This window comes from Drosophila obscura, unplaced genomic scaffold (genome assembly GCF_018151105.1).
Source record: "Drosophila obscura isolate BZ-5 IFL unplaced genomic scaffold, ASM1815110v1 contig_109, whole genome shotgun sequence".
NCBI classification, from domain to species: domain Eukaryota; kingdom Metazoa; phylum Arthropoda; class Insecta; order Diptera; family Drosophilidae; genus Drosophila; species Drosophila obscura.
Window position 1 is genome coordinate 894,980 of NW_024542690.1, and position 26,152 is coordinate 921,131.

The 26,152-nt window shown below is 37.5% G+C and overlaps 3 protein-coding genes across 9 annotated transcripts; all 3 read left to right on the top strand.

Annotated features, from left to right (window-relative positions):
- LOC111068961 lies at nt 1-3,667 on the top strand. 3 transcript variants are annotated; one of them, XM_022358780.2, is made up of 4 exons: nt 1-16; nt 1,325-1,683; nt 1,748-1,920; nt 1,996-3,667. In XM_022358780.2, the coding sequence occupies exons 2-4, from the start codon at nt 1,328-1,330 to the stop codon at nt 2,574-2,576; spliced, it is 1,110 nt and encodes a 369-aa protein (XP_022214472.1). In that variant the 5' UTR covers nt 1-16; nt 1,325-1,327; the 3' UTR covers nt 2,577-3,667. The 3 variants fall into 3 exon arrangements, with proteins under 3 accessions (XP_022214472.1, XP_022214471.1, XP_022214470.1); XM_022358779.2 differs by lacking the exon at nt 1-16 and adding an exon at nt 55-210; XM_022358778.2 differs by lacking the exon at nt 1-16 and adding an exon at nt 55-204.
- Nucleotides 3,668-5,790: 2,123 nt separating this feature from the next.
- LOC111068957 (fatty acid synthase) lies at nt 5,791-14,820 on the top strand. The gene is made up of 10 exons (XM_022358773.2): nt 5,791-6,087; nt 6,629-7,146; nt 7,200-9,017; nt 9,102-9,525; nt 9,611-10,891; nt 10,962-11,574; nt 11,646-11,920; nt 11,981-12,330; nt 12,879-13,974; nt 14,040-14,820. Exons 1-10 carry the CDS (start codon nt 5,947-5,949, stop codon nt 14,703-14,705), a joined length of 7,182 nt encoding a protein of 2,393 aa, XP_022214465.2. The 5' UTR covers nt 5,791-5,946; the 3' UTR covers nt 14,706-14,820.
- A 1,112-nt stretch (nt 14,821-15,932) lies between these two features.
- LOC111068962 lies at nt 15,933-24,045 on the top strand. 5 transcript variants are annotated; one of them, XM_022358782.2, is made up of 6 exons: nt 15,933-16,035; nt 16,502-16,801; nt 17,740-17,902; nt 17,979-18,131; nt 23,517-23,668; nt 23,776-24,045. In XM_022358782.2, exons 2-6 carry the CDS (start codon nt 16,704-16,706, stop codon nt 24,011-24,013), a joined length of 804 nt encoding a protein of 267 aa, XP_022214474.1. In that variant the 5' UTR covers nt 15,933-16,035; nt 16,502-16,703; the 3' UTR covers nt 24,014-24,045. The 5 variants fall into 5 exon arrangements, with proteins under 5 accessions (XP_022214474.1, XP_022214475.1, XP_022214477.1 ...); XM_022358783.2 differs by having other exon boundaries at nt 15,997-16,060; XM_022358785.2 differs by having other exon boundaries at nt 16,002-16,052.
- Nucleotides 24,046-26,152: the final 2,107 nt, after the last annotated feature.

Consider the following 26,152-nt stretch of genomic DNA (forward strand, 5'->3'; position numbering starts at 1 on the left):
GCCGAAAAAGACAGCGGTGAGAAACTTATTTCAGTATTAAGTTGGTAACGGGAAAGTAAACCGCTGTGTTTTTTGTCAAGCGAGTGAAAGACTAGTGAAACGTTTTTTGCGATCTGAGCCGAGATTCAATCAAGAATAAGAGAAAATCTCGTTTAAATACTAATATTTTATCGTAACTTTTCCTCATTCAATTTGAAACATAAAGTACGAGTATGTTTGTATTAAAATTAGATACATAATACTCTTTCGGTTGTGGATCAAGTGTGAAACAGACATCCACACAGTTTTTTGATTGTGATGCATGGGTGAAAGTAAAAATGGAAAGAGAATTCATTTTAGTTGGTTTTTATTTGGTTGCCAGATCTGGTTTAAAATTATCATATACACAAAGAAAGAAACAAGTTCTGATGAGTTGAATTTTTGTTGCCAAAAAAACGAAATGAAATTCTTAGTGGCAAAACTCGTATCTCTTTGTACAAAAATAAATGTGCAAACTTTCGTCATACCCACACGCACATTAAGTTTGTGTTAAAATGTTTGCACGCCCAAATTGATAAAGAGATGTGATACGAAGGGCTTTAGAGAAACCAGACACCGCATTGGGCGGATTATATATAGCGTTTACATATTTACCGATTTGCCTGTATCGATTTTCCGTATCGTGCCGTATTATTATGAGCGGGATATTATTTGTTTTTGAATTTGTTTTGTGAATATGGACAATAAAAAAAGACGTGATTTCGCGCATGTTTAAAATGGTGTGGAGTCGATGGCAATACTTTAACACTTCCGACTGTTTCTTAATCCCAAAAAAACCAGTTCTTATATTCTTTCGGGAGGGGAACTGATATTGTTGTTAAGGTGTAATAGCGGAAATTTTTATAATTTCGACCAGGTGATTGCACTGCTCAGAGGAAATCATATCCGAATTATGAAGTGCATACATATGAAAGAACATTCATATAGTATATTTATCGTATGGAGCATTAACATCGCTTCGTCCAGGTTACTCACTCATAAAGATAGTCTATCAATACTTACAAAACTCAGAACACATTAATGTTTCATGCAAAGTTGTACTCGTAGAGTAATCTTTGAGCTACTGACGTCTGAGAACGAAATAGTTATTTTCAAAATTGAGTTGTATATGTCGTGATTAACGAAAATCTGCAATAAAATAAAAAACCTGGTATGCAACGAACTTCAATGCCCTGATAGATCGAGCGTCCCAATATCAGTTATCAGTTATGGCTTAATTTTTGTTGTTTCCTGACGTTATTCTGATTGAAATATTATTTTTCAATGCATATTTATACTTTTACAGCAAATGCCACGACCTGCTCGGCCTAAACTGTGGGCTTTACTACTTTATGCTCCTTTTTTTCTTATTCGTTCCTGCGACGGTCACGGAAGGCTGATTGAACCGCCAAGCAGGGCATCGGCGTGGCGCTATGGATTCCAAACGCCGCCAGACTACAATGACCATGAACTTTATTGCGGCGGGTTTACACGACAATGGAAGCGAAATGGCGGAAAGTGCGGTGAATGTGGAGATGCGTGGGACATGCCAGAGCCACGGCCTCATGAAAACGGTGGTCAGTGGGGGCAAGGCGTGATTGTACGAAGTTATTTGCCAGCATCCGAGATGACAATTCGGGTGGAATTAACTGCCAGCCACATGGGGTACGATAGACGTGGATTACTTTTACAACTATGCAACATCATAAATATTTTATTTCTTGTCTAGGTATTTTGAGTTTCGGTTATGTGATGATCCGGGTGCTAAGCAGACATGCCTAGATAAAAATATCCTTCATATACTTGGTGGATCTCCCGCGCAGCCAAGTCAAGCAGACATGGACACCCGCTTCTATCCTCGAAATGGAAGTCGCATATACGAAATCAAAGCGCGCTTACCTGGTGAGTTTCTTATGTACAAATTCGTCGTACAATAATGAAAAACATCTGTTGTGCCCACATTCTGGGTTTTCACAGAATTGACATGTAATCAATGCGTTCTGCAGTGGCGCTACGTTGCTGGGAATAATTGGGGCATGTGCAACGATGGCAATGGTGCAGTTGGTTGCGGTCCCCAGGAGGAATTTCGTTCGTGTTCAGATATCGCTATAACCCTGGATGCACGACCTCCTATGCGGCCTATTCGACCAGTACACCCAACACCTACACGATCTAGCACGAAGCGACCGACGACTGATGAATATGATTCAGAAGAAACTGCATTTAATTATTCCCTTTTATTAGTGCTAGTAGTTACTCTGGGCGTAGTAGCTTGTGCCTTTGCCATTTGGTACTTTTATAGACGAAACATTTGTAATTTCAAGGAGTGTAGGAACTCTTTTTCGCAGAACTTTAGAAATAATACCAAAAATAACGCGTCTTTGGAAAACGCTGTCCACAACAGAATCTTCAAACCTCTTGAATCGCTTGGTTTTGGGGCTAAGGTTGCCAACAGTTCCAAAGGTGTAGATGTGGACAATCCTCCCGTTCCCCCTCCCCGGACCAAACGAGACGGAAGGATACGGGAATTGTCAGCCAATGCTTCAAGCGTAGCCTAGACCCCCTAGGAATTTCCCTTAATTGAGCAAGTAATTGGTTTCCCAACCCCTTTACCACCACCTTTTTATGTTCAATCACTAGCTCAAGACAAGATCTAATATCTAGTATTTATTATCCTAAGATTTTCCTTTAGACTGCTTTAGAATGCTTTTAAATAGAACTAAGCAGACAATGGTCCCCTCTCATTATTATTTACAATCATATGTGCATATGTATGCACATACATACACATGTACATATATACATATATGCATGACATTACGCAATGCAAATAATCGTATAACAATACGTATGTTATTTATACTTGTATTCTGCATTCTGTTTATTCTTTTCGTTATACACATTCTACCAATGACTGCCGTAGTTAGCATCTTGCATAAAGCGATAGCTGTGCCTGCTAAAATAAATACATATATGTATACAGACTTGTAAATTATAGATATATGTATACATATGTATATGTTTACATACATATACGTACATACATTTACACTTTGCAACAATTTTCACTGCCAGAAATACATAATTACATCAAAAGAGTGTTTAGTGTAAATTATGTATATGCTTTGGACATACGATTATGTGATAGAAATAAGTAAAGAAATGCTTCATACATACGTATATAAATAAATGCGAGTATGTATATACAACGTATATATACATACATATGTACCTACATAAGTATATTGAAAATAATGTCCCGTCTTTATACTCTTCAGGCATCTCCGCAACATCATAAGCTACATATGTATGTATGTACTTGATACACAATAAGTCGGTTCCAGTTAGCCCCCCACCCACACCCCACTCTTTCTGTTTGTTCCTCTTGGATTCGTTGCACCTCTACGGGAATCAACTATACATGTCTATATTTATACATATGTACAATGTACATATACTCACGTATGAGTTCTTGTCGGTTGATGTGTTCTTTATCTTTATCAAATCTGCCATTAATGATCCATTACGTCGAATTAATCCAATGAAACACTATCACTTGATTGCTTTTGTCACAGACTTGTAAATATGTATTTAGATGTACATATGTACATATTAGGCTGGGCCAAACATTTTTTTTTTCGAAATTCAAACGGGACACTTCCTTGTTTTGTTACCTTGGATTTAATAGTAATTTACATGTTTTTATTTTTTTATTTTGTAGAGGTTGCTACCGAACTTAAAAAAAAATTTTAATCAAGAAAATTAAAAAAAAAATTATTGCTGAATGAGTTGGATAATTGGTGAAATCTATTGCATATATATTGATACCACTCATATCGTCATTAATCAGTTATTGGCAGTAAAAAACCTGCACAAGTTTTTACGAACTAGTTAACTAAATATATATATATCAACCTCAGCTGAACTTCTTGATTTTCACCAATCGTTAATTTTTTAACAGTAACTTAAAAAATAAAAATACCTTATTATCAATATGAAATAGTTTCTAAGTTTCAATATTATTTGAAAAAACCGACGAATTCAATTTTTATACCCGTACTCAAAAAAGAGTTAAGGGGTATATTAGATTTGTGGTAAAAGTGGATGTGTGTAACGCAGAGAAGGAAAATTTTCCGACCCCATAAAGTATATATATTCTTGATCAGCATCAATAGCCGAGTCGATATAGCCATGTCTGTCTGTCTGTCCGTCCGTCCGTCCGTCCGTCCGTCCGTCTGTCCGTCTGTCCGTCTCGATGAGCGCCTGGATCTCAGAGACTATAAGAGCTAGAGAAACCAAATTTGGTTTCCAGACTTATGTGATATCACACTGCTACAAGTGTATTTCAGAATTTCGCCCCGCCCCCTTCCGCCCCCACAAAGGACGAAAATCTGTGACAGGCACAATTTTAAAGATACGATAAAACTAAAAACGCAGTATCGTAGAAAATGCCCATATCTACCAGATTGCCTAATCTGAATCAGATCGGATCATAAATATAGCCAGAATGAAGAAATTTTCTGTTGGTTCCCTCTCCTTCTCCAGCGCTGCTGACGCTACTGCTTCTCTTTCTCGCTCGCACACTCTGCCGCGTTCAGTGCGCGAGCAACCCCTAGCGGACGAGATGTAGAATCTAAATGGTACATCTTTAATCTACATGTTAGATGTGAAATATACATTGTAGATGTAGATAGCAGATATAGCAAAAAAATGTAAGATGTAAATTTTTTTTTTTAATTCTAAAATTCTTAAAAATCTTATGCTCAAAAATGTATATACTGACTGAGTACGGGTATAAGTAGAGTCGCGTCCCCAGAAGCGACTCACGTTCCTTCTCGTTTTTAATGTATATTTACCCAAAAGTTTGTATTTTCCTTTTCGTGGTAGCAACCCACAAACATTAAACTAAAAATTTGAAAAACTTGTATTAAATAACAAAGAACAGAATTGGGGGGTGTCCACTTGAAAAAAAAAAAATTTTGTTGGCCAAATTTTGGCCCAGCCTAATACATATGCATGCATATGGTATGTATGTATGTATTTACAATGTATATACATGCTGACACAAACATATACAGATATATTATCAAGCAAGTTCAATCAACGGCCTATTGATTCGCATTTAGCAGTTCATTAAAATTAAGCAATACGCTTTGAAGTTCATTAACATTGCCATTGGATGTATTGTATTACAATGTACTTACAATCTATTTCCAGTTGAGTGCATTGTTCGTCTGCTAAATAATCCAATGGCAACGACTGCATAATTTAATTCGCTCTTAACTACTTTCACTTTGCTTTGTATAACTCAAGAATGAAAAATCTATATTTTGTATTGTGAAATTATATATGTAGTTAAAAACTACCACATATTAAAAATGTATCCAGTTTTGTTTCTTGAATATCACTCAAACGATTTATAGTCAGACTTGTACATGTATAGGTAGTAATACAAATAGTGATAACAGCACCTTTGAATCAGCCTTTAGAGAGTTAGATGGTCCATTTACGATATAAATCGATTTAACAATACGATGTACTAAGAATTGGCGTAGGCATGATTTGTTAATTAGTCGTTCCTGAAATTTAAATTAACCAGCCCTTGCAATCCCGGTACAAGAGAAAATGAACTGCCTACTTATACATTTCATTGACTTTAATTACTTTGGTGTGTTTGTGGTCAAATTATTTACCATTTATTTCTTTTGGAATTTGTAATGGGAACGACTTTATGGCGAGTACGTATAAAAGCGGCATGGGGGAATATCGTGTGCCTAGTTGCAATTTGTTTCGCAATCCGAGAATACCTTCTTGTTATATTACTATTCTGACGGAAGCTAAAAATAATATATTCCCTAATTCGTAATTGAGAAAAGTGAACGAATTTTTGAGAAAATAATACTGAAAAAAGTGAAGGCCAACAAAAATATGTCTACTGAAAGAAATGAGAAGAAATATTCCAGAATCCGTCCTGATTCAGACGGCGATGATATAGTGATCTCCGGAATGGCTGGAAAATTTCCAAACTGTCGTAACATATCGGAATATGAATACAAGCTTTATAACAAGGTTGGCACCCATATTAAATAACTAATTAATCATGAATTAAAAATGCAAAAAAAGTGACTAAAAATATGAAAATATATGCTATAACTTTAATATGGATTCTCTTCTTTATATGTATATCGGAAAGATCTTCATTTCTTTGCATGAAAAATATGGGTTACATTGTGCACATGTGAAAATATATTCAAATAAGTGGAAATATTAAAAACACAAGAAAAAACCACGAGATAACATTGATTTCGAATTGATTTTATCAAAGTATTTGACTTAAGAAATTTTCAGTTTTTTGACACCTATTTTATTATGATTATATTGTATTTTTCACACATCATAAAACTCGACCACTTTCCTTTGGCGCTTCATCAGAGTATAGGAAGTCCTTAAGACGGAGTGCCGACTGCTCCGTTCTTAAGATTCATAAGATTCAAGACTAAATCTATGAATCGATTCCCGGCAGTTCTAAATCAGGATAGGAAAAGAAAACTTTCATTGTACATACATATATATTCGCATTCTCATGGTATGGATTAATTCTACATTCTAGATTGATATGGTGGACGACGATGAGCGTCGTTGGCGTCACTTTAATCCAGAAATACCAAAGCGCTCAGGAAAAATTACTGACATCGAAAAGTTTGATGCTACTTTCTTTGGAGTGCACTTTAAGCAGGCACATACAATGGACCCCCAAACTCGTATCCTTATCGAAGCCGCTTACGAAGCTGTCATAGATTCAGGCATAAACCCCAAGAGTCTTCGTGGCTCGAAAACAGGAGTATACGTTGGATCCTGTATATCGGAATCGGAGAAAACATGGTTTTACGAAAAGGTTTCATCTGGCGGCTTTGGAATTACTGGCTGTAGTCGGGCCATGATGGCTAATAGGATTTCGTACTCCCTAGGGTTGGAGGGCCCTTCATTTTTACTAGATACAGCTTGTTCCAGTTCCATGTATGCCTTAGACAACGCTTTTAGCGCCCTTCGAAACGGAGAAATTGATGCCGCCATCATAGGCGGATCAAACTTACTTCTTCATCCTTTTGTAACCCTTCAGTTTGCGAGGTGAGTAAGAGATTTTGCCTGGATCCAATGTGGATAACAGTGTGATATTTCAGACTCGGTGTTCTGGCCCCAGACGGCTTTTGCCGTCCTTTCGATAAAGATGCTAGCGGTTACACACGATCAGAAACGATTAACTGCCTTTTTCTGCAACGGAAACGAGATGCTAAACGCGTTTATGCAAGTGTTATTTATTCAAAAACGAACTGTGATGGATACAAACCAGAGGGTATTACCTATCCGTCGGGAAAAATGCAGGAAAAATTGCTCGCCGAATTTTACAAGGAGATTGACGTTACACCAAATGACTTGGGCTATTTGGAGGCTCACAGTACAGGCACTGTTGTGGGAGATCCAGAGGAGTGCAAAGCGATTGACAATGTTCTCTGTTGCCAGAGACAAGAGCCTTTATTGGTGGGATCCGTAAAATCAAATGTTGGGCATTCGGAAGCAGCTTCAGGTATCTGCTCGTTGGTAAAAGCCTGTTTAGCTTTCGAAACTGGTTTCATAGCACCAAACATAAACTTTACAGAGGTTAAATCTGTAATTGCACCCTTGGCCGAGGGGCGATTGATTGTTGTTAAAGACGTCACCCCACTACCAAAGCCATGTATCGGCGTAAACTCCTTTGGATTTGGAGGGGCCAATGCTCACGCTCTTTTACAAGCTTATCCAAAGTCGAAGACCAATTTCGGCCTGCCAGACGATGATATACCACGAATTCTCACCTGGGCAGGAAGAACAGAAGAGGCCGTCAACGAGATTTTTAACGCTGTGGAGAAAAAACCGCTGGATGCGGAATTTATTGGATTACTTCAAAACATTCAAGAGAGCGACGTGTCGGGCATGGTCTTCCGTGGCTACGCAATATTTGAGAAGCAAGGTGAAGCCCCTGCAAAAGCATTGGTCAGAGATGTACAACACTACACTGGCCTGCAGCGCCCCATAGTCTGGGTGTATAGCGGAATGGGCTCGCAGTGGCCCGAAATGGGTGCGTCGCTTATGGTAATACCCCGTTTCCGTGAATCAATAGAAATATGCCATCAGACTCTGAAGCCGAAAGGAGTTGACCTCATTCACATATTAACATCCAACGATCCGACAATTTTCCAAAATATTTTGCACTCCTTCGTGGGTATAGCGGCGGTGCAAATCGGCTTAACTGATGTCTTGCGTTCCCTAAACTTGGAGCCAGACTTCATTATCGGGCATTCTGTGGGAGAGCTGGGCTGCGCATATGCCGACGGGGGTCTCACCCAACAGCAAATGATACTAGCCGCCTATTACCGCGGCAGAGTGAGTGTGGACGTGGAAAAAATTATGGGCTCCATGGCAGCAGTCGGCATTGGCTACAAGGCAATTCTGCACATGCTGCCTGAATCCATTGAAGTGGCCTGTCACAATGGTCCGGACTCTTGCACCATCTCCGGACCAGTCGACGATGTGACCCGTTTCGTAGATGAATTAAAAGCGAAGAGTATATTTGCCAAAGAAGTGCCCTGCTCCAATATCGCTTATCATTCGAAATACATTGCCCACATGGGACCCGCACTGCTGAAGTATCTGAAAGAAACTGTGCCCCATCCAAAAACGAGAACAGATAAGTGGCTAAGCACTAGTGTTCCCAAAAGCGAATGGGACCATCCTGAGCGCAAGCTGTGCTCCGCTGAGTACCATAGTAATAATTTGCTGAGCAGTGTACTTTTTGAAGAAACCTTTGCGTTGCTCCCAAAAAATGCCTTGACTATTGAAATTGCACCGCATGGCTTGTTGGGCGCTATTCTGAAGCAATCCATGCCAAGTGGTGTACATATTCCACTAACGAAAAGGGGAAACAAGAACAACGCCCTGTTCTTTTTGTCTGCGCTGGGAAAGTACGTATCAAGAAAATTAACGACAGTTCATAAATTTATTCTAAATTATGTACGTTGCATTTTTTGTTTTTTGTTTTTCCTTAGAACACACCAAAATGGATTAATGGTTCCGGTTTCTAATTTGTATACAAAAATTGACTTCCCTGTGTCGCGGGCTACACCTAGCATCAGCTCACTCATCCGTTGGGATCACAGTGAAGATTGGTTTGTGACAAAGTATGAAAATATGAAAACGAAGTCCAGTGGGGAGCGCATATTTCCAATTAATTTAGCTAGTGACAACGAGGAGTTCATGAGCGGGCATGTTATCGATGGAAAAGTGTTGGTACCAGCTACATGTTACCTGCAGTACGTTTGGGAAACATTTTCTCTTATGTATCATGGTCCAAGCTATATGGATGTACCAGTTGAGTTCGAAGACGTGCGCTTCTTGAGAGCGACGAATATGTCAGTAAATAGCGAAGTGGAATTAAACGTAATGATCCACTACGGAACCGGAAACTTTGAGGTAAGTGTATACAATCGAACGAATACACCAATGTAGAGACATGACTTATACATACTAATGTACATACAATCTATTTACCACTTAGATAACAGAAGCCGGTAGTTTGGTTGTTACCGGTATAATAAGAGAGATTGTAAGTCGCACCATACCTGAGGTATGTCATTTCCAGAAGGAATCAGAGTTTCCCATGGTGTCCAAAAAGGACTTCTACAAGGAACTGAGACTACGTGGATATCATTATAATGGAGAATTCAAGGCAGTTCACAAGGCCCGTTCGGATGGTTTGTACGGACAGGTGGAGTGGAATTATAATTGGGTAACTTTCATGGATGCGATGTTGCAAATTCAGATTCTGGGAACTGATTCACGGACTCTTCTGCTGCCAACAAAAATTCGAAAACTCAGAATAAATGGCCTGCACCACTTTGCCCTACTGACCAAAATGGATCCTGAGAATCGCTTTTTCGACGTATATGTGGATCGAAAGTACGATCGGATTATCGCGGGTGGCATTGAACTAGTCGGTCTTCATGCCAGTCCCGTTCAAAGACGCAGACCACCCGGAATTCCCATCCTGGAGAAATATGAATTTCTTCCTTTCTTGCCGTCTCCAGCTGTATCGTTGGCAAATGCTGCTCGAATTTGTGTGCAATTGGCCCTAGAAAGTAACGCTTCATTAAAAATGAAGTTGGTCGAAGTAGATACAAGTGGCAAAAACACCATTTTAAATGAATTCCTGGAATCTATCGAGGACCTACCAGTAATTACGGGAGACTACATGTTTTTGACATCTAGAAAGGTGGACGACATTCCAGGCATTCATATTGAAAATGGAAACTTGGCCACGCAATCGAATTGCCATTTCGTTGTTTGTGGTGGTGTCTGCGGGGATCGAAACAGGGAAGTTATTGAAACTGCCAAAAACGTGCTCACAGACAGTGGATACCTACTAATCAGAGCCCAGTCGAACATCGATAAAGTACCTTTAGAAGTGTCCGATCAATTCCGGACGATTACAATACTTCCCATTGAGAGCGAGGAGGAGACATTTGTTCTCCTCCAGAAGGTACCAAAGAACCTGCAAATAGAACCTGTGGTTGTGAAAGTGTCCGAAAACGATGAAACGTTTAAGTGGATAGCTCCGATTCAGTCTGCGCTTAGCTCAAAGACACCTGTTGTTTTGTATTCATTCAATGAAGAGCTCAATGGACTCATTGGGTTGGTGAACTGCTTGCGCAAGGAGCCAGACGGCAACTTGGTTAAATGCTTCTTTATTTCGGACAAAACGGCTCCTGCGTTCAATTTAACAGATCCGTTCTATGCAGCTCAACACTCGCTCGGATTGGCAATTAACATTTATCGCAATGTAAGTTATTCTTGGCACACGGGCGATAGACAATTATCAATAAAATACTTTATTTTTTTTCGAAACTTAGGGCAATTGGGGTAGTTTAAGGCACTTGAAACTGCCGAAGACGGATAACCCGATGACCAGATTGGATCACATCTATGGCAATGTGACTCAACGTGGAGATTTGTCAACCCTCCGCTGGCTTAAGGGCCCCCTGGATCCACAAGACTGCATGATCAAAATTGCGTACTCTTCGCTCAACTTTAGAGATGTTATGCTGGCAACGGGTCGCTTGGCCGTTGAGCTATATGGCTCCAGTCGAATAGACCAGAATTGTGTCCTGGGCTTCGAGTATTCCGGGATTAACACAGTAACGGGTCGGCGTATAATGAGTATGGTTGTTAAAGGTGGCGTTGCCTCTTACGTGGAGAAGCCGTCAAAGCTTATTTGGGATATTCCCGATCACTGGTCACTGAAAGAGGCAGCCACCGTTCCAGTGGTATATATAACCGTTTACTATGCGTTCTTTATGGTGAGTGACATAAGGAAAGGAAAAAGCATACTTATACATGCCGGAACCGGGGGCATTGGACTGGCCGCGATTCGAGTAGCATTGGCGTACAACTTGGAAGTATTTACAACCTGCAGTACTCCTCAAAAGAAACAATTTCTACTGGATACATTCCCCCAACTGAAAGGTACAACCAAGGTGCGACTTTATTAATGGAATAATTAACCAATCGACCTTGTCGTATAAACTAAATTTCAGAGGGAAACATTGGCAACTCACGGGACACTTCCTTTGAGCTGATGGTCCAGCGTGAGACGGATGGCAAGGGCGTGGATTTTGTGCTGAACTCCTTATCAGAAGACAAGCTTCTTGCCTCGGTGCGTTGCCTTGGAAAGTCGGGTCACTTTTTAGAGATTGGCAAATTCGATATGGCTAACGACAGCAAGCTTGGCATGGGATGCTTTTTGAAGGAAATCACTTTTCATGCTGTGTTGGCAGACAGTCTTCTCGTGGCTCCCGAAGAAGACATTTGGGTAATTAACTTTACATTATTGTTATTACAAAGATATTTATATATTAATGCACTTTGACAGCACTTGAAAAGTCTGATTGATGCGGATATTTCTAAAGGTATTATTCAGCCATTGCCAGTCCGAGTGTTCCCGGCTCACGAAATTGAACAGGCATTTAGGCACCTAATAGGTGGAAAGCACATCGGAAAAGTAGTAATCCAAGTTCGGGATACACCCGATAATCCAGCTACCTTACCGGTGCGTGTGATGAGCCAAATCTACTTTAAGCCAAACTTATCCTACGTCATTCCGGGCGGCCTGGGAGGCTTTGGAATGGAGTTGGCTGACTGGATGGCCCTGCGTGGTGCTCGAAAGCTCATACTCAGCTCCAGTCGCGGTATAACGAAGGACTATCAGTCATACCGAATCGCGTAAGTCAATATTTTGGTTCATTATACCATAGCAATGGGCTATCACGTTTATTCGACCCCATAAACTATGCGTAATCTAACCTTAATCGATATAGCCATGTGTGTCTGTCCGTCCGTCTGTCTGTTATGGATAAAAAGTCTCTCAATTTGGAATCCATATGCCTGAAACTCTGCGTAGAGCCTTCTATTTACTTCAGTCAGTATGTTCAGACATATGTCCATCGGTCGAAAATCAAGTCTTTCTGTACACCATAGATGGAAATAATGCTTTTAATGGTTGATAAATAACTCCGAAGAAAAAGTAACTAATCAAATGGTTGCCATTGGAACAATCGGAACATACTTTCTTATACGGAGATATCCACAAAATAAATAAAAATAAAAAAAATTTAAATCGGATGAAATATGCGGAAACATTCGGATCTGGCCCTATACGCCCTATCTATACCCTGGGTCTAAAACTTCGGCGCGCCGAAAATGTCTTTTTTTCTTGCTGGTTCTTATACAATTTCTGAGAATACACTATTTGTTCTCAATCCATTTAACAGGCTTTGGAAGACTTACGGTTGCGAAGTTGTGGTTAACACGGCCGATATATCGACCATCGAAGGCTGTCAAAAGTTGCTGTCAGAAGCTTCTAAACTGGGTCCTGTAGGTGGTATTTTCAACCTTGCTGTATTGCTGCGTGACGCCATTTTCTCAAACCAAAGTATGGACCAATTTGCGGAGAGCTTTTCGCCTAAAGCGATAGCAACAAAACATCTGGATACGTTATCGCGGGCATTTTGCCCAGAACTGGAACATTTTGTGGTGTTTTCAAGTGTGTCCTGTGGCCGTGGAAATGCCGGTCAAACAAATTATGGAATGGCCAATTCTATAATGGAACGCATAATTGAATGTCGCCATAGAGATGGGTTGCCCGGTAAAGCTATCCAGTGGGGTGCTGTTGGCGAGGTGGGACTAGTGGCGGACATGGCCGAGGACAAAATTGACATGGAAATTGGAGGAACCCTTCAGCAAAGAATTTCATCATGTCTGCAAGAGCTTGACAACTTATTAAGTGCCGAATCACCAATCGTTGCAAGTATGGTCGTCGCGGAGAAACGTTCTGGACGTTCTGGGAACGAAAGTGTTATAGATGCGGTTATGAATATCATGAGCATTCGAGATTTGAAATCGGTATCGCTGGGCACAACATTGTCAGAGATGGGCATGGACTCGTTAATGGCAGTCGAAATCAAACAAACCCTCGAGCGTGACTTCGAGCTGGTTTTGTCGCCACAAGACCTACGATCGCTAACATTCCAGAAGCTGCAGGAGTTCGTCGAAGCTAGGGAGAGAGAGAATACTGATGATATAAAAATGATTTTCGCATCAGATAGTAAACTTTTAGGCATGGACATGCTTCTTCGAAACTTGGGCGACGAAGCTCATTGCCATCAAGTAATGCTTCCACTGAACACTTCAGCAGCTCCTTCAAAACAGAGTTTTCCACCAAATATAATAATTCCTGGGCTAGAGGGGACTGCGGGTCAGGCGTGGTACCGTATTGGATCGAATTTACAAAGCAGAGCCGTAGTCCTACAGCTACATCAGTTTGCCAGCCTGGAGACTGTTCAAGAAATAGCTGAGCAAAGCTTAGAAGTGAGTTAAACTATTATTGTACATAATACATCAACTATCAAATGTTCTCTTTTGGCGTCTTGTAGCGGGTCAAGTCCATTTTGAAGCCGACAGAACCATTTTATATCATTGGATACTCATATGGTACTTTTGTGGCCCTTAAGCTTGCGGAGCTACTGGAGAACGCTGGCTTCCGTGGACATATTATGCTGTTGGACGGAGCACCGCATTTCCTAAAACGACTTACTAATCTTCACTTAGGCGAAAACTTTTCGGATAACGACCTCTATGACCTTCTTTTAACAAGAATCGTCAGCAAGATATTCCATCAAGAGTCGACTACTTCGGCTTTCCACAAGATCAACAGTCTTAAAGAAAAAATGACACTGTTCATGGAATATGTGGAAAAGCAGAAAGTATATAGCAAAGAGTACGCTGCTACAATGGTAGGAGCCATGTTTCGAAGGGTTAAAATGGCAGCCACATTTGATTTGGACAGCATCAAGAACCTTAAATCGCCCATAACTCTAGTCCGTCCAGCAGAGGTTTCTCTTCAAGACATCGATGAAGACTATTGTGTTTCACAGCTGACATCTGGTAAAGTGGTACTTAAAGTAATTGAAGGAAATCACACAACTATGTTGGATAATCCTGCACTAGCCAAGATAATAAACGATTTCGACCCGGAACTTGTGGATGACAAAAACTTTGGAGAATATCTTCGAAACGATAAGCCCGTTGTGGTAGTATAAATATAATAATTTTTCTCCAAAGAAACGAAATAAGCATAATATAAAGCAGACATTTTTATGTATATGTACTGTTTATACACATCTAAACATTTTTAATATAAATTCTATAATTATATACAATTATCATTATATTTATTCTTGGTTCCCAAATAATCTAGCTTATTTTAACCGGTTACTCATAGACATTCGTCTAAAGATACTTTTGCTACAGCCAAAAGGAAACCTTTACGTCCCATACAGTATGTTTACGAGTAACACTTTTCTCCATCAACGTCAATAGCCTAGTCGATATGGGTCCTGATTGACGGCTGTATCTCAGAACTTATGACAGTTAGAGTGATTGGTATCAGTCCTGTGATATCACACAGAATCAAGTGTATTTCAAATTATAGTCTTGCCCATTTCCGACCACTAAAAACAACTTTGGGGATAACTTAGATTTTGAAAAATCAATATTTAATCAATATTCTTTGCCATTCTCTCCTGCCTTCGTGCCATCTCTCTTTTTCGGTGTTGCTTAGCAGTTAATGGTGAACTTTTGTGTGTATATGAAGACCTGCCTCGAAAAATACGTTCCGAAAGATTTTATGTTAATATTGTACTAGGTTCACGCAGGCACACCCCGCAAATGTCATCTCTAGCCTGGGACATGCTAATTCATTCTGCCCTTCTAGCCTTATGAGGGGCTGCCCCCTCGGGAGAGTGCTGATCTGTTCATCTTTTTCTACTTAATTAATAAGCAACCTTAAATGCTGCATACATATGTACTTATGTACACTCATCAATAAAGGCAGGTCCATATTCTTCTTTCCAAAGAATAATTCTCTGGGCGAGAATAAAAAGTATGTGAATTAATAAAAAAATAATTTATGGAGTCCACATACAACAATAAAAAACCTTATGAAAAAATATCATGAGCCCAATTTGTCAAAGTGATGCCGATGGTTCTCGGCGAAAGCAAATAAAGTACGATTAAATTATAGGTAGTACGACTTACCGGCTTTGCATTGTTGCCCTACCAAACGCTGCAATTGGGAATTAATTCCGTGAAAGCCTTTTATCAGTTCTACTCGTATTTGCCAATAGCCCAACCACACACGCACACAAGTGAGACGTCTTAAAAGAAATGACTTACACTAAAGGTGGTTTACTACAAAATTGCACTGAGATTTTTCCATAGTTCGAAAACTTAACAAGATCAAGGCAACAGTGTAATTTATGACGCTTGTGCGGTTGACAGCGTCAACGGCTCTGATTGTTTTCGCTCGCACATTTCAACAGTAGTTTCGATTCAACCGCTCGCACGAAAGGTATCGGTATCCGTCAACGGGTGAGCTGAATTTTCAGGTTTGCTTGTACGCTGGAGTGGGCAATAATTTATAAAGTGCTTTGCTTTGATAGGCACATGTTCACTAAATAGGAAGCAAATAATTACGGTAGCTGTGCCTGTGTGGCGCTGTGTTTGTGTTCGTGAGAGAGGTGTCCGCGTTAGAGTGACCCAAAGTTTTGGGGAATTGTTCATTTTATGTGAAACATGTATGTAGTACTAAAAATATGAATTGTATGTACAGATAAATATGAATATAATATTATTTCATTTAAATAAATACACACATATATGTACTTACATACATATGTGCAGGCATATTGAAGAATAATGTGCTTGGACAGTGATTTGAATGTGCGTGCATTTTAATTTCGCGTATGACGAGCCAATAGAATTAATAATTCTTAAAAATTCTTCCATGATCTGTCATACTTGTATCTACAATACAATCGCTTTGATATACTTATAGCACAAAGTTCGTATATGATGTCACGTTACATCCATATGTACTTATAGACTTCTTATATAAAACTGCTTAAGGTGCCAGTGTCAGCTACATATTGACCTCGGATTGCTATCGCAAAGTAGAAGAAGCAAAAATAATAATAATTGAGCTGATCAATATAAGCAACAGCAAAGCAGACTGAAAAAAGCCTCGCCGATTTATTAAAATGTATGTGGTTAGACTTATAATGTGCATTACGTTCATGGCGGCTTTGGTTGATGTTGTTACGCCACGGGATGAAGCTAAGCAGCAAAATTCATTCAGGTAATTTAAAATATTCATCAAAATTACACATTTAAGTATTTTGACATCATCAAGACAAGAATACATCATATTTAATCAACTGTGTTATAAGAAAAGAATAGGTGCTTAAAAGGTTTTAGATCCGACCAGCCCAAAATAGTTTTGAAGATACATTTCATTAAAACTTTTTAGATGCCAGTATTTTTTAGTAATATTTTTGTAAAGCACGCTATTACCTGCCGACCTGTGGGGTACTCTATCTACTTTTATTTTCTTGAAAAGGATGACATGTTAATAGAGTCCGTGAAGTCATCTCCGACTATTTTCAAAATATATAAAATATTAGAACTCTTGCAGTTAAGTAACTTTTGGCCGATTTCAACAATCTCAAATCATTGGAAAAGATTATAATTTGATTATGGAGTTATTATAATGTATTGGATACATTGCACGGGAGAAAGCCTCCACAGATCTTTATTTGTGTTCATCCACATCCCCAAGCTCTTTTCTTTAATTGAAACTATACGTGATTAAGTAAAAAAGAGAGAAACATGATTTGATTACCAAGTGGAGTTCATCAAAAGAGGTATATAGTATATGATTGGATTGGTTTCACCGATCTGTACATCGGATCTCCTTATATCTGCTCCATTGTAAAACATATGTACATTGTGCATACATAAAAATGTATGACTTAGATTTTTTTCGGGGTATTTTTACAATATTATCTCCAATACCTTAATTTTTGTTTAGTTAATATCTATGGCATATTGGCACGTAATATTTATAAATATAAATACTTACTTACTCCACACGAGTTGCCAGTGGTTGTAAGACAAAGAATTGTAATGGGACGTCGAAAGTAAATGTATGTTATTCCTATGGGCAGTGGCTAATTTACTGAATTATTTTAATTGTGATACTATACGAAATGAAACTTTTTACATTAATGCCAAAAGGTCGCACGATATTTCAAAGAATGCGAGTAATGAAGATGAAGATATCGGCTGGACTAATATCAACGAAGAGGTTGATGTTGTAACACCAATGGTCCTTTTGCATCTGCAAAAGCTAGGCATAGAACATTTGCAGTTGCCCGACATGAAAGAGAGTATATCAATAGTAAGTTTAAAACAAGCAAAGTAAATATTTTAGTAGCCTGAAAGCACTAATCAAATTCTAAACTTTTTGAATACAGAAACCTCTGTTCATCACCTATGAAGCGGGTCTCCATTTGACTAATGGGATAGTCTACAACCTTTATGGTATAGCGCGACATGGGGACGCGTTTATGACGTATGAAGGCAAATCGTTCCTGAGCAGATTTTATCTAAAAATAAATAAACTTCAGGTGAGCAAGAACTAGAAGTTTTAGGACCTTACATTTCGATATATGTATTTTATACATGTGCAGGGCCGTATCCCTGTATCTTCGAATATAATTTTGATGTAGGGTCATAGACGGTTTAGCGTGTATCGCTCATCCTGAAACTCGCTGTTTCAAATTGCACGTGAAAATTAATATTCTCATAATTCAAGTTATGTATGTTTTTCGAAATCGCATGTCTGTAGATTGTAGATTTAGATTGTTGGATTGCCAGATATCTAATCGCTAATATCCAAGACTTAAAATGCAAAATTATTTTTAATAATATCTTGGACATACATTCCACGCTGTGCTGCGCTGACTGAAATATGTCTTGCTCTCCAGTATTCGTACCCTAAATAAAGGTGGATAAAGCCATGACCTGTCAATAGGTGGCTGAGACGTGAGACACTCAACTCGGTTTTCAATTTTTTGTAGTCACATTCATTTTGTTTATCATTATAGGTTTATGTAAAAATTAATATATTTCCCGGTTGTTGATCAATTGGATAATTTTTTCCAATCTTTTAATGTTCAAAAATGGTTGGTTTAAGTATTCTATGTATTTTAAAATTAATCTAAATTGAAATGGTATTCATTATGACGTTGTAATTACAAATTAGTATGCTCTTTAAAAACAGGCATACCGGTACACAGCCGAGTGTATGGTCTTTTCGAGGCGCTAGCATATTTCAAGATCACAGCCATTTGATGATTGTCCCCGGCCAAGTTACCTAAAAAGGCAAAAACTTATATGAACTGCTGTACATGTGCTCATGTACAACTGCATGCTTGTTAAAATCTCGCTTTGAACCATTTTAAAGAAATACATTTAAATTTATAGGGAAATTTACCTCAAATGTAATTGCCCTAAATGACGTGCATAGTGAGTGTATAGTATACATACGTATATACAAATGCATATACATATGGATAAATGTATATATACATATCTAGTGTTGTTTCTCATACCCTCGCTGAGATATTATGACCAGAGGTTTAAAAAACACAAAAGGAAGCATCCCAGTAAGCTGCCGAGTAAGATGTGTACGTGTGACATTACACTACATTTTCATATCCAATTTATTTTTAAATTTTTGCTACTCCATACCGCCCACAAAAGCGAAAACGAATATTCGTGTCTACTAATTGAAAAATAAGAAGCCAAGTTCAAAATATGGCTAACCAGATAATGAAGGACCACTGGCAGCTTTTGCTGCTACTACCATGAACACAGAGCATTACAGCCAGAAGAAAGTAAATAAAAAGGATCCAGTCGTCTGTTTATAAAGACTTATAATGCAATGCTCACTCGATTTTACAGAGGACAGAGAGTTACGTTTTAAGCCTAGTACTCAGATCGAAAAAAACACCTCGCGAACAGAATCAGGGTTGATATTCGTATGAAACCGATAAGAAATGTTTTACGGCAAAAACTGTTTTCTAGGCTCTGTACGGAAGGCAGTAATCAGATCAAAAAACAAAAAGGTCGGTATATACTGGAAAAGTATAAGGTATATGCTTGTTTTTTTGGTATGTTTCTACCCACCTCGAAAAAGATATCAATTTGATATAATTTGCCAGCCAACACGAAGCAAACATTGCAATAAGAGAACAAAAAACCAAATGAAATATTTTAATAATGAAGAAAAATAGAATCTAGCTAATGCAGTATTATATGAATGACAATTATATGGATATTATAATTTATTATTTGTATTAAATTTCATAAATATAAAACATATATTGTTTTCAAAACACTTGTCCGGCACGGGAGGCGTCGCCATCTGCTTCTGCTGATAGTCAGACACATTACCTTGCCAATAAAATATTGGGGAGCCCAGGATATGGCTGGGGAAGAGCGGCCCCAGCTGAAGAAGTGCATTTTATTAACTTTAAACAAAACCAAGCAGCTGTCTGAGCAGAGTAACCGTTCGGTATGCAGTGCACACCTCTGGTCACACACTGGCTGCTCGAAGAATATATGACATTCGTTTGCTGGCAAACAGTTTTTCGATCTGAGTACTAGGCTTTAATAATGGTAATTTAATAAATAACACGCCTGACAGATCTTTCGATTGCTCTATTGATCGGTAGGGTAAATACATACATACATATATAAATATGTATGTACGCAAAGCGCTAAATTTTTATATTCACATCTCGCAGAAGTTCAGTTTAAAGAATACAAAAAACTGGTATTTTTGTTTGTTTGTAAGTTGCGATTCTTTTTCACATTACTTAAGTATCCTAAATTTGGTTGTAATGAATTTTGCTATTCTGAAAAGCTGATAAATGCATTTATAAAGTATATCTGAACGCTTTAAGCTTCAGCTGGGAAATATTAAGCTTTCAAATGCAAATTTAATGATTTTTGTGCGGTATTTTTTTCAATATTTTGAAAGTATTGATTAGAAGTTTATTTTGGTAAAATAGATTCCACTAAAAAGTTCATGTTTGAAAGTAAAACCATAACAAACGAAATTTTTTTTTTAAGGCCATTGTTGCAGATTTTGTAAAAATGTTCGAAAACTTCAACTTTGATTCGCTAAATCTTGAGGTATATCCAATCTATTACCATGAATAAGAAATCCTGTGAAAGGTGGTACAATTTTCTTGTTAACGTAATGTTTTTTTTTTAATATTAGAGTATCAGATTCTGAGTACGGCCTTTCGGGCTTTTAGCTTACGCATGAAGCCCGCACGTTCCAAACTCGATTATGAGGAACGAAGTCTGCAGTTTTCATGAAGAGGCCCGCGGGACAGCAAGCCAGGCCCGCTCCGATCTCTACTATCGATTTAGTTGGCATGTAACAAAATGTATGCAAACAGACATGTTCACATTCGCAAAATCTTTCCATTTACTTTTAAAAACGGAAAGTGTGCTGATCCGGCTTTCGCAAAACTCAAAATTTTTCCGTTTTCAAATCGGACTAATTTTTTTAGCCGAAATGAAAATCTTTTTATACATCAATATTAATCCTAATTGCTAAATTGTTCTGTTAACAGGGCAGAAGAAAATAAATCAAAAATAAATTATCATCGACTGTGCATGCCCCAATCTTATTTTCAATATTGCTTTAAACAAATTTAGAAAAGTATGATTAGTTTCGTTTATATGAATATATGATTTATTTACCTACATATGTATGTGATTATTTGTATTTTAATGGATAAATTTATATAATTTAGCATTATTTTTCGAATAGATTTTCATTATTTATTGGGGTATTTTTGAATTGAAAGACGTTTTAATCGGTGGAGCAGTATTTATTTACATGTAGATATAAAATGATTAAAATTATAAGAAAAAAATAAAACCAATAATTAACGAGAAGGAGTCGCTTCTTTGGACCCGACTCTACTTGTATACCCGTAAGCAGTCAGTATATAAATTTGTGAGCTTATGATTTATGTAGAATTTAAAAAATTTCTATATTTCAAATTTTTTTTGCTACATCTAAGATGTAGATTATACATGTACCATGTATATTCTACATCTTCTCCGCTAGCGGCACACGCGCACTGAAAGGCAGAGTCTGCGTGCAAGAAAGAGAATGAGTAGCGGGTCTCTTGCTGAAACTGAAAATTAATTTCTTCATTCTGGCTATAATTATGATCCGACCTGAATCAGATTCGGCAATCTGGTAGATATGGTCATTCTCTTTGATACTGCGGTTTCAGTTTTATCGTATCTTTAAAATTGTCCTGCCACAGATTTGTGGCCTTTGTGGTGGCGGAAGGGGGCGGGACGAAATTTTAAAATACACTTGTAGTATGATGTGATATCACATGAGTCTGGAAACCAAATTTGGTTGCCCTAGCTCTTATAGTCTCTGAGATATATGCGCTCAACAAGACGGACAGACAGACATGGCTATATCGACTCGGCTATTGATGCTGATCAAGAATATATATATACTTTATGTGGTCGGAGACGTTTCCTTCTCTGCGTTGCACACATCCACTTTTACCACAAATACAATATGTATACCCCTTAACTCTGTTTGAGTACGGGTATAAAAATAAGAAGATTGTAAGTAATGAGGCTATAATTTTAAGGGATATTTCAGACGTACAATTCTAAAATGATCGTGTTGAGCTTAATTCGACCTGCAGAAGGGTAAACTAAACGGATTAAAGTTACGGATAGGTCTAAGGCAGTGGTCGGCACGCACACAATCAAATGTTTTGCATTGCGATTCTGTGCGTATACAGCAGTCAAAACTGATCATTATATTGGTGCCAACTACTGTAATACACTTATACGTGAGTGGCAGCGCCTTTTCCTAAGCACACTAGAAAGGGGCCGTGCCGACCCCGGGTCTAAGGCGAACGGAAAAGTCAGTCTGGCCCAGAAGTGATTGTGAGTCCAAAATCTCCAGTAAGGAGCTTGTGTATAAACATTACACCATCATATATTCTGCGATGGCGCAATGAAGGTAGAATTAAGAGTTATAGCCTAGATTGGTAAGGTGGCAAGATTCTATCAACAGATTCTATCGCAGTTGAAATTACGTAGGGTAAATATTAAAAATAGTTTTTTGACCAATTCGACAATGGTCTGTTGCTCCTTGTATTGTGGACTCCACTCACAAGAACAATATTCTACATTCGGGCGAACCAAGCAGACGTACAGCGTTTTAGACACAGTTTGTGATCAAAGAGGATTCCAAGGTTATTTTAACTCGAAATTTGATCCAGGACATGATTTCCTATAAAGTATGAGACAAAGTGTGGAGCGCGACTGTAAAATGTCATAAGTATGTATTTGGAAAGGTTCAGAGTGAAGAGCATTTATTGGTGCAGTAGAGTGTGTTATAACTTGAAGAAGGTCACTCACAAATAAAATTAGTGCAGAAATGAATTCCCTGTGTTACTCCTGAGGTAAAATTTGACAACATCGTCGTGATATCCAGTTAAGAAGATTTGTTGGGAAACCTATTCAAGGCAGCTTGTGAGATAGCAGAGTATGATTCACTGAATCAAAAGCCTAGCTAAAAAAAAGTATCTGTTTAGTAACCACATGGTACCAGTATCTGGTACCTTGTTTCCCGTTAAGAAATTTAATTATCAATTATAGGCAAAAACGAATCTTTGTATGATAATTTATTTTTGAATTTGAAAGTATGTTTACATGGTACGTATGGTCATACGTATGTATTTACAGATGTACATATTATATGTTCGTTGTCTAATGAAAGTGATCACCTGTTCTTGTGGTAGATAAGTATCACATTATCTATATTAAAAGAACAGGTGATTTTCTGTTGCAAAAAGCATTTTCATTATTTACCTACAAATTAAAATTCAGGAAATTTTTAAAAATTCAGTAGTTTGTAATAGTTTATTTTTTTTTTTAATTCACAGTTCGAATACAACTTTTTCCTTAAACTGATGGCAATTGAAGGATACGGCAAAGTAATGGGTTCATTGGATAATACAGTCGTATATGCTGAGTTAGCTGTAAATGTCATCAACTCCAAGCTGCATCTTCACGATTTTCGGATAATGGAATTCAGGTAATTCGGAACTTAGATATGTATAATAATTACAGTGCAAATTTAAACACATCCTTGACCCACTTAAATAATATAATATTTCTTATTTATTTCTTTTGAATTAACAGTAATATTCATGTTCAATTGGACCAGGCTCGGTTGATAAGACAGCTGACAGGAATTATTTTAAGCCCTATAACAAATTTTTTTAAAGATCGTATAACAACCTCCATAGCAGATGGCCTTAAAGATCAAATGCAATCGGTGATGGATGATTTTAACAATGAGGATCCGTTACAGCTACGTGAATTTACCAAAAAATTATTATCTGGCATAACTGGAAATACACCAGACGAAATTGATTAATACTGCATATGTTAAATAAATTTGTATGAAACAATTTTTTTTTAAAGTTAAAATTGTGTTTTTTTTTATTTTTATAATCCCAGCAATCCTAAAAAAAAATAAGACAATTTCTCTTTGTAATGTTTTTATAAAAAATCGACGTACTCAAGGTCGTATAATGGATTTCTCTTAAACAAAAAAAATGTCCAAACATTTTAAAAAGTATGAAAAAAAAGCAAGCTTTTTTAAGCTTTTTTAAAGCCCCAAGTCTATCAAAAAAAGTGGGTTTGGTTTGAAGCGGAAAAATGGTGTTGAGTTCTATTATTATATAAAGTTTTATCAAAATCACGACGTTTTTTGTTTCAAAATGACGTTGCCAGGATTTTAGACCCGTACTCAAAGAGTTAAGGGGTATATTGTATTTGTGGTAAAAGTGGATTTGTGAAATGCACAGAAAGAAACATTTCCGACCAGATAAAGTATATATATTCTTAATCAGCATCAATAGCCGAGTCAATAAAACTCTTCGAGTACGGCTATAATAATAAAATTCATAGGGTTCTGGCAGTTTGTAAATTTTGCATTTTTCTCGTTGACTGAAGGAGTGATGTAATGAAATTATGAAAAGCGTTGAAAGCGGCCAAAATTTTTTTTTTCGAAATTCAAACGGGCACCCCCTTGTTTTGTTACCTTGGATTGGATAGTAATTTACATGTTATTATTTATTTTATTTTTATTTTTTAGAGGTTGCTACCGAATTTTCCAAAAAATTTTAATCAAGAAAATTAAGAAAAAAATTTGAATCAAGAAAATTAAGAAAAGAAATTTTGCTGAATGAGTTGGATAATTGGTGAAATCTATTGCGTATATATTGATACCACTCATATCGTCATTAATCAGTTATTGGCAGTAAAAAACCTCCACAAGTTTTTGCGAACTAGTTAACTAAATATATCAAACTCAGCTGAACTTCTTGATTTTCACCAATCGTTAATTTTTTAACAGTAACTAAAAAAAAAATAAAAATACCTTATTATCAATATAACCTAGTTTCTAAGTTTCAATATTATTTGAAACGAGAAGGATCGTGTGAGTCGCTTCTGGGGACGCGACTCTACTTATACCCGTACTCAGTCAGTATATACATTATTGAGCTTATGATTTTTTAGAATTTAGCCTAGATCTCAGAGACTATAAGAGCTAGGGCAACCAAATTTGGTTTCCAGACTTATGTGATATTACACTGCTACAAGTGTATTTCAAAATTTCGCCTCGCCCCCTTCCGCCCACACAAAGGACGAAAATCTGTGGCAGGCACGTAGAGAATGCCCATATCTACCAGATTGCCGAATCTGAATTAGATCGAATCATAATTATAGCCAGAATAAAGAAATTAATTTTCTGTTGGTTCTTCCGCCCCCTCCAGCAAGAGACCCTCTACCTATCTCTTTCTCGCTCGCACACTCTGCCGCGTTCAGTGCGCGAGCAACCTCTAGCAGAGGAGATGTAGAATATACATTGTAGATGTAGATATCAGATGTAGCAAAAAAATGTAAAATGTAACCTTTTTTTTTAATTCTAAAATTCTAAAAAATCATATGCTCAAAAATGTATATACTGACTGAGTTCGGGTATAAGTAGAGTCGCGTCCCCAGAAGCGACTCGCACGTTCCTTCTCGTTTTTAATGTATATTTACCCAAAACTTTGTATTTTCTTTTCGTTGTAGCAACATCCAAACATTAAACCAAAAAATTTAAACCAATTTTATAATTTTATTAAATAAATTATAAGTATATAATTAATAAAAATTAATAATTAATATATTTAAAATAATTAATTAAATAAATAAATAAATAATTAAATTAAATAAATATTAAATAACAAAGAACAGAACTGGGGGGTGTCCACTTGAAAAAAAAGAAATTGTTGGTCAAATTTGGGCCCAGCCTAGTGTGTATGCTTGATAAGATCCTAAACTTTTTCGAAACTTTGGAGCTTTATTTGCAATAAATATGTACAAACATACACTGAAATTTGTAGACACATATGTATGTACAAATATACATATGTATTTATAAATGTATGCATGCTTCTATAATGAGAAGCGAGAATAAGAAGCTTTTATGCTTGCCAGCTGCCCCGATAGTCAACTGCTAGAT

Excerpts from the sequence above, each read along its gene's own strand:
- LOC111068961 (XM_022358780.2), top strand. The coding sequence starts at position 1,328 with ATGCCACGACCTGCTCGGCCTAAACTGTGGGCTTTACTACTTTATGCT. Across the intron at positions 1,684-1,747 it reads TTAACTGCCAGCCACATGGG|GTATTTTGAGTTTCGGTTAT; the intron begins GTACGATAGACG and ends TTTCTTGTCTAG. Across the intron at positions 1,921-1,995 it reads AATCAAAGCGCGCTTACCTG|AATTGACATGTAATCAATGC; the intron begins GTGAGTTTCTTA and ends GGGTTTTCACAG.
- LOC111068957 (XM_022358773.2), top strand. The coding sequence starts at position 5,947 with ATGTCTACTGAAAGAAATGAGAAGAAATATTCCAGAATCCGTCCTGAT. Across the intron at positions 7,147-7,199 it reads GTAACCCTTCAGTTTGCGAG|ACTCGGTGTTCTGGCCCCAG; the intron begins GTGAGTAAGAGA and ends GTGATATTTCAG. Across the intron at positions 13,975-14,039 it reads TAGCTGAGCAAAGCTTAGAA|CGGGTCAAGTCCATTTTGAA; the intron begins GTGAGTTAAACT and ends GGCGTCTTGTAG.
- LOC111068962 (XM_022358782.2), top strand. The coding sequence starts at position 16,704 with ATGTATGTGGTTAGACTTATAATGTGCATTACGTTCATGGCGGCTTTG. Across the intron at positions 17,903-17,978 it reads TGAAAGAGAGTATATCAATA|AAACCTCTGTTCATCACCTA; the intron begins GTAAGTTTAAAA and ends TTTTGAATACAG. Across the intron at positions 23,669-23,775 it reads TTTCGGATAATGGAATTCAG|TAATATTCATGTTCAATTGG; the intron begins GTAATTCGGAAC and ends TTGAATTAACAG.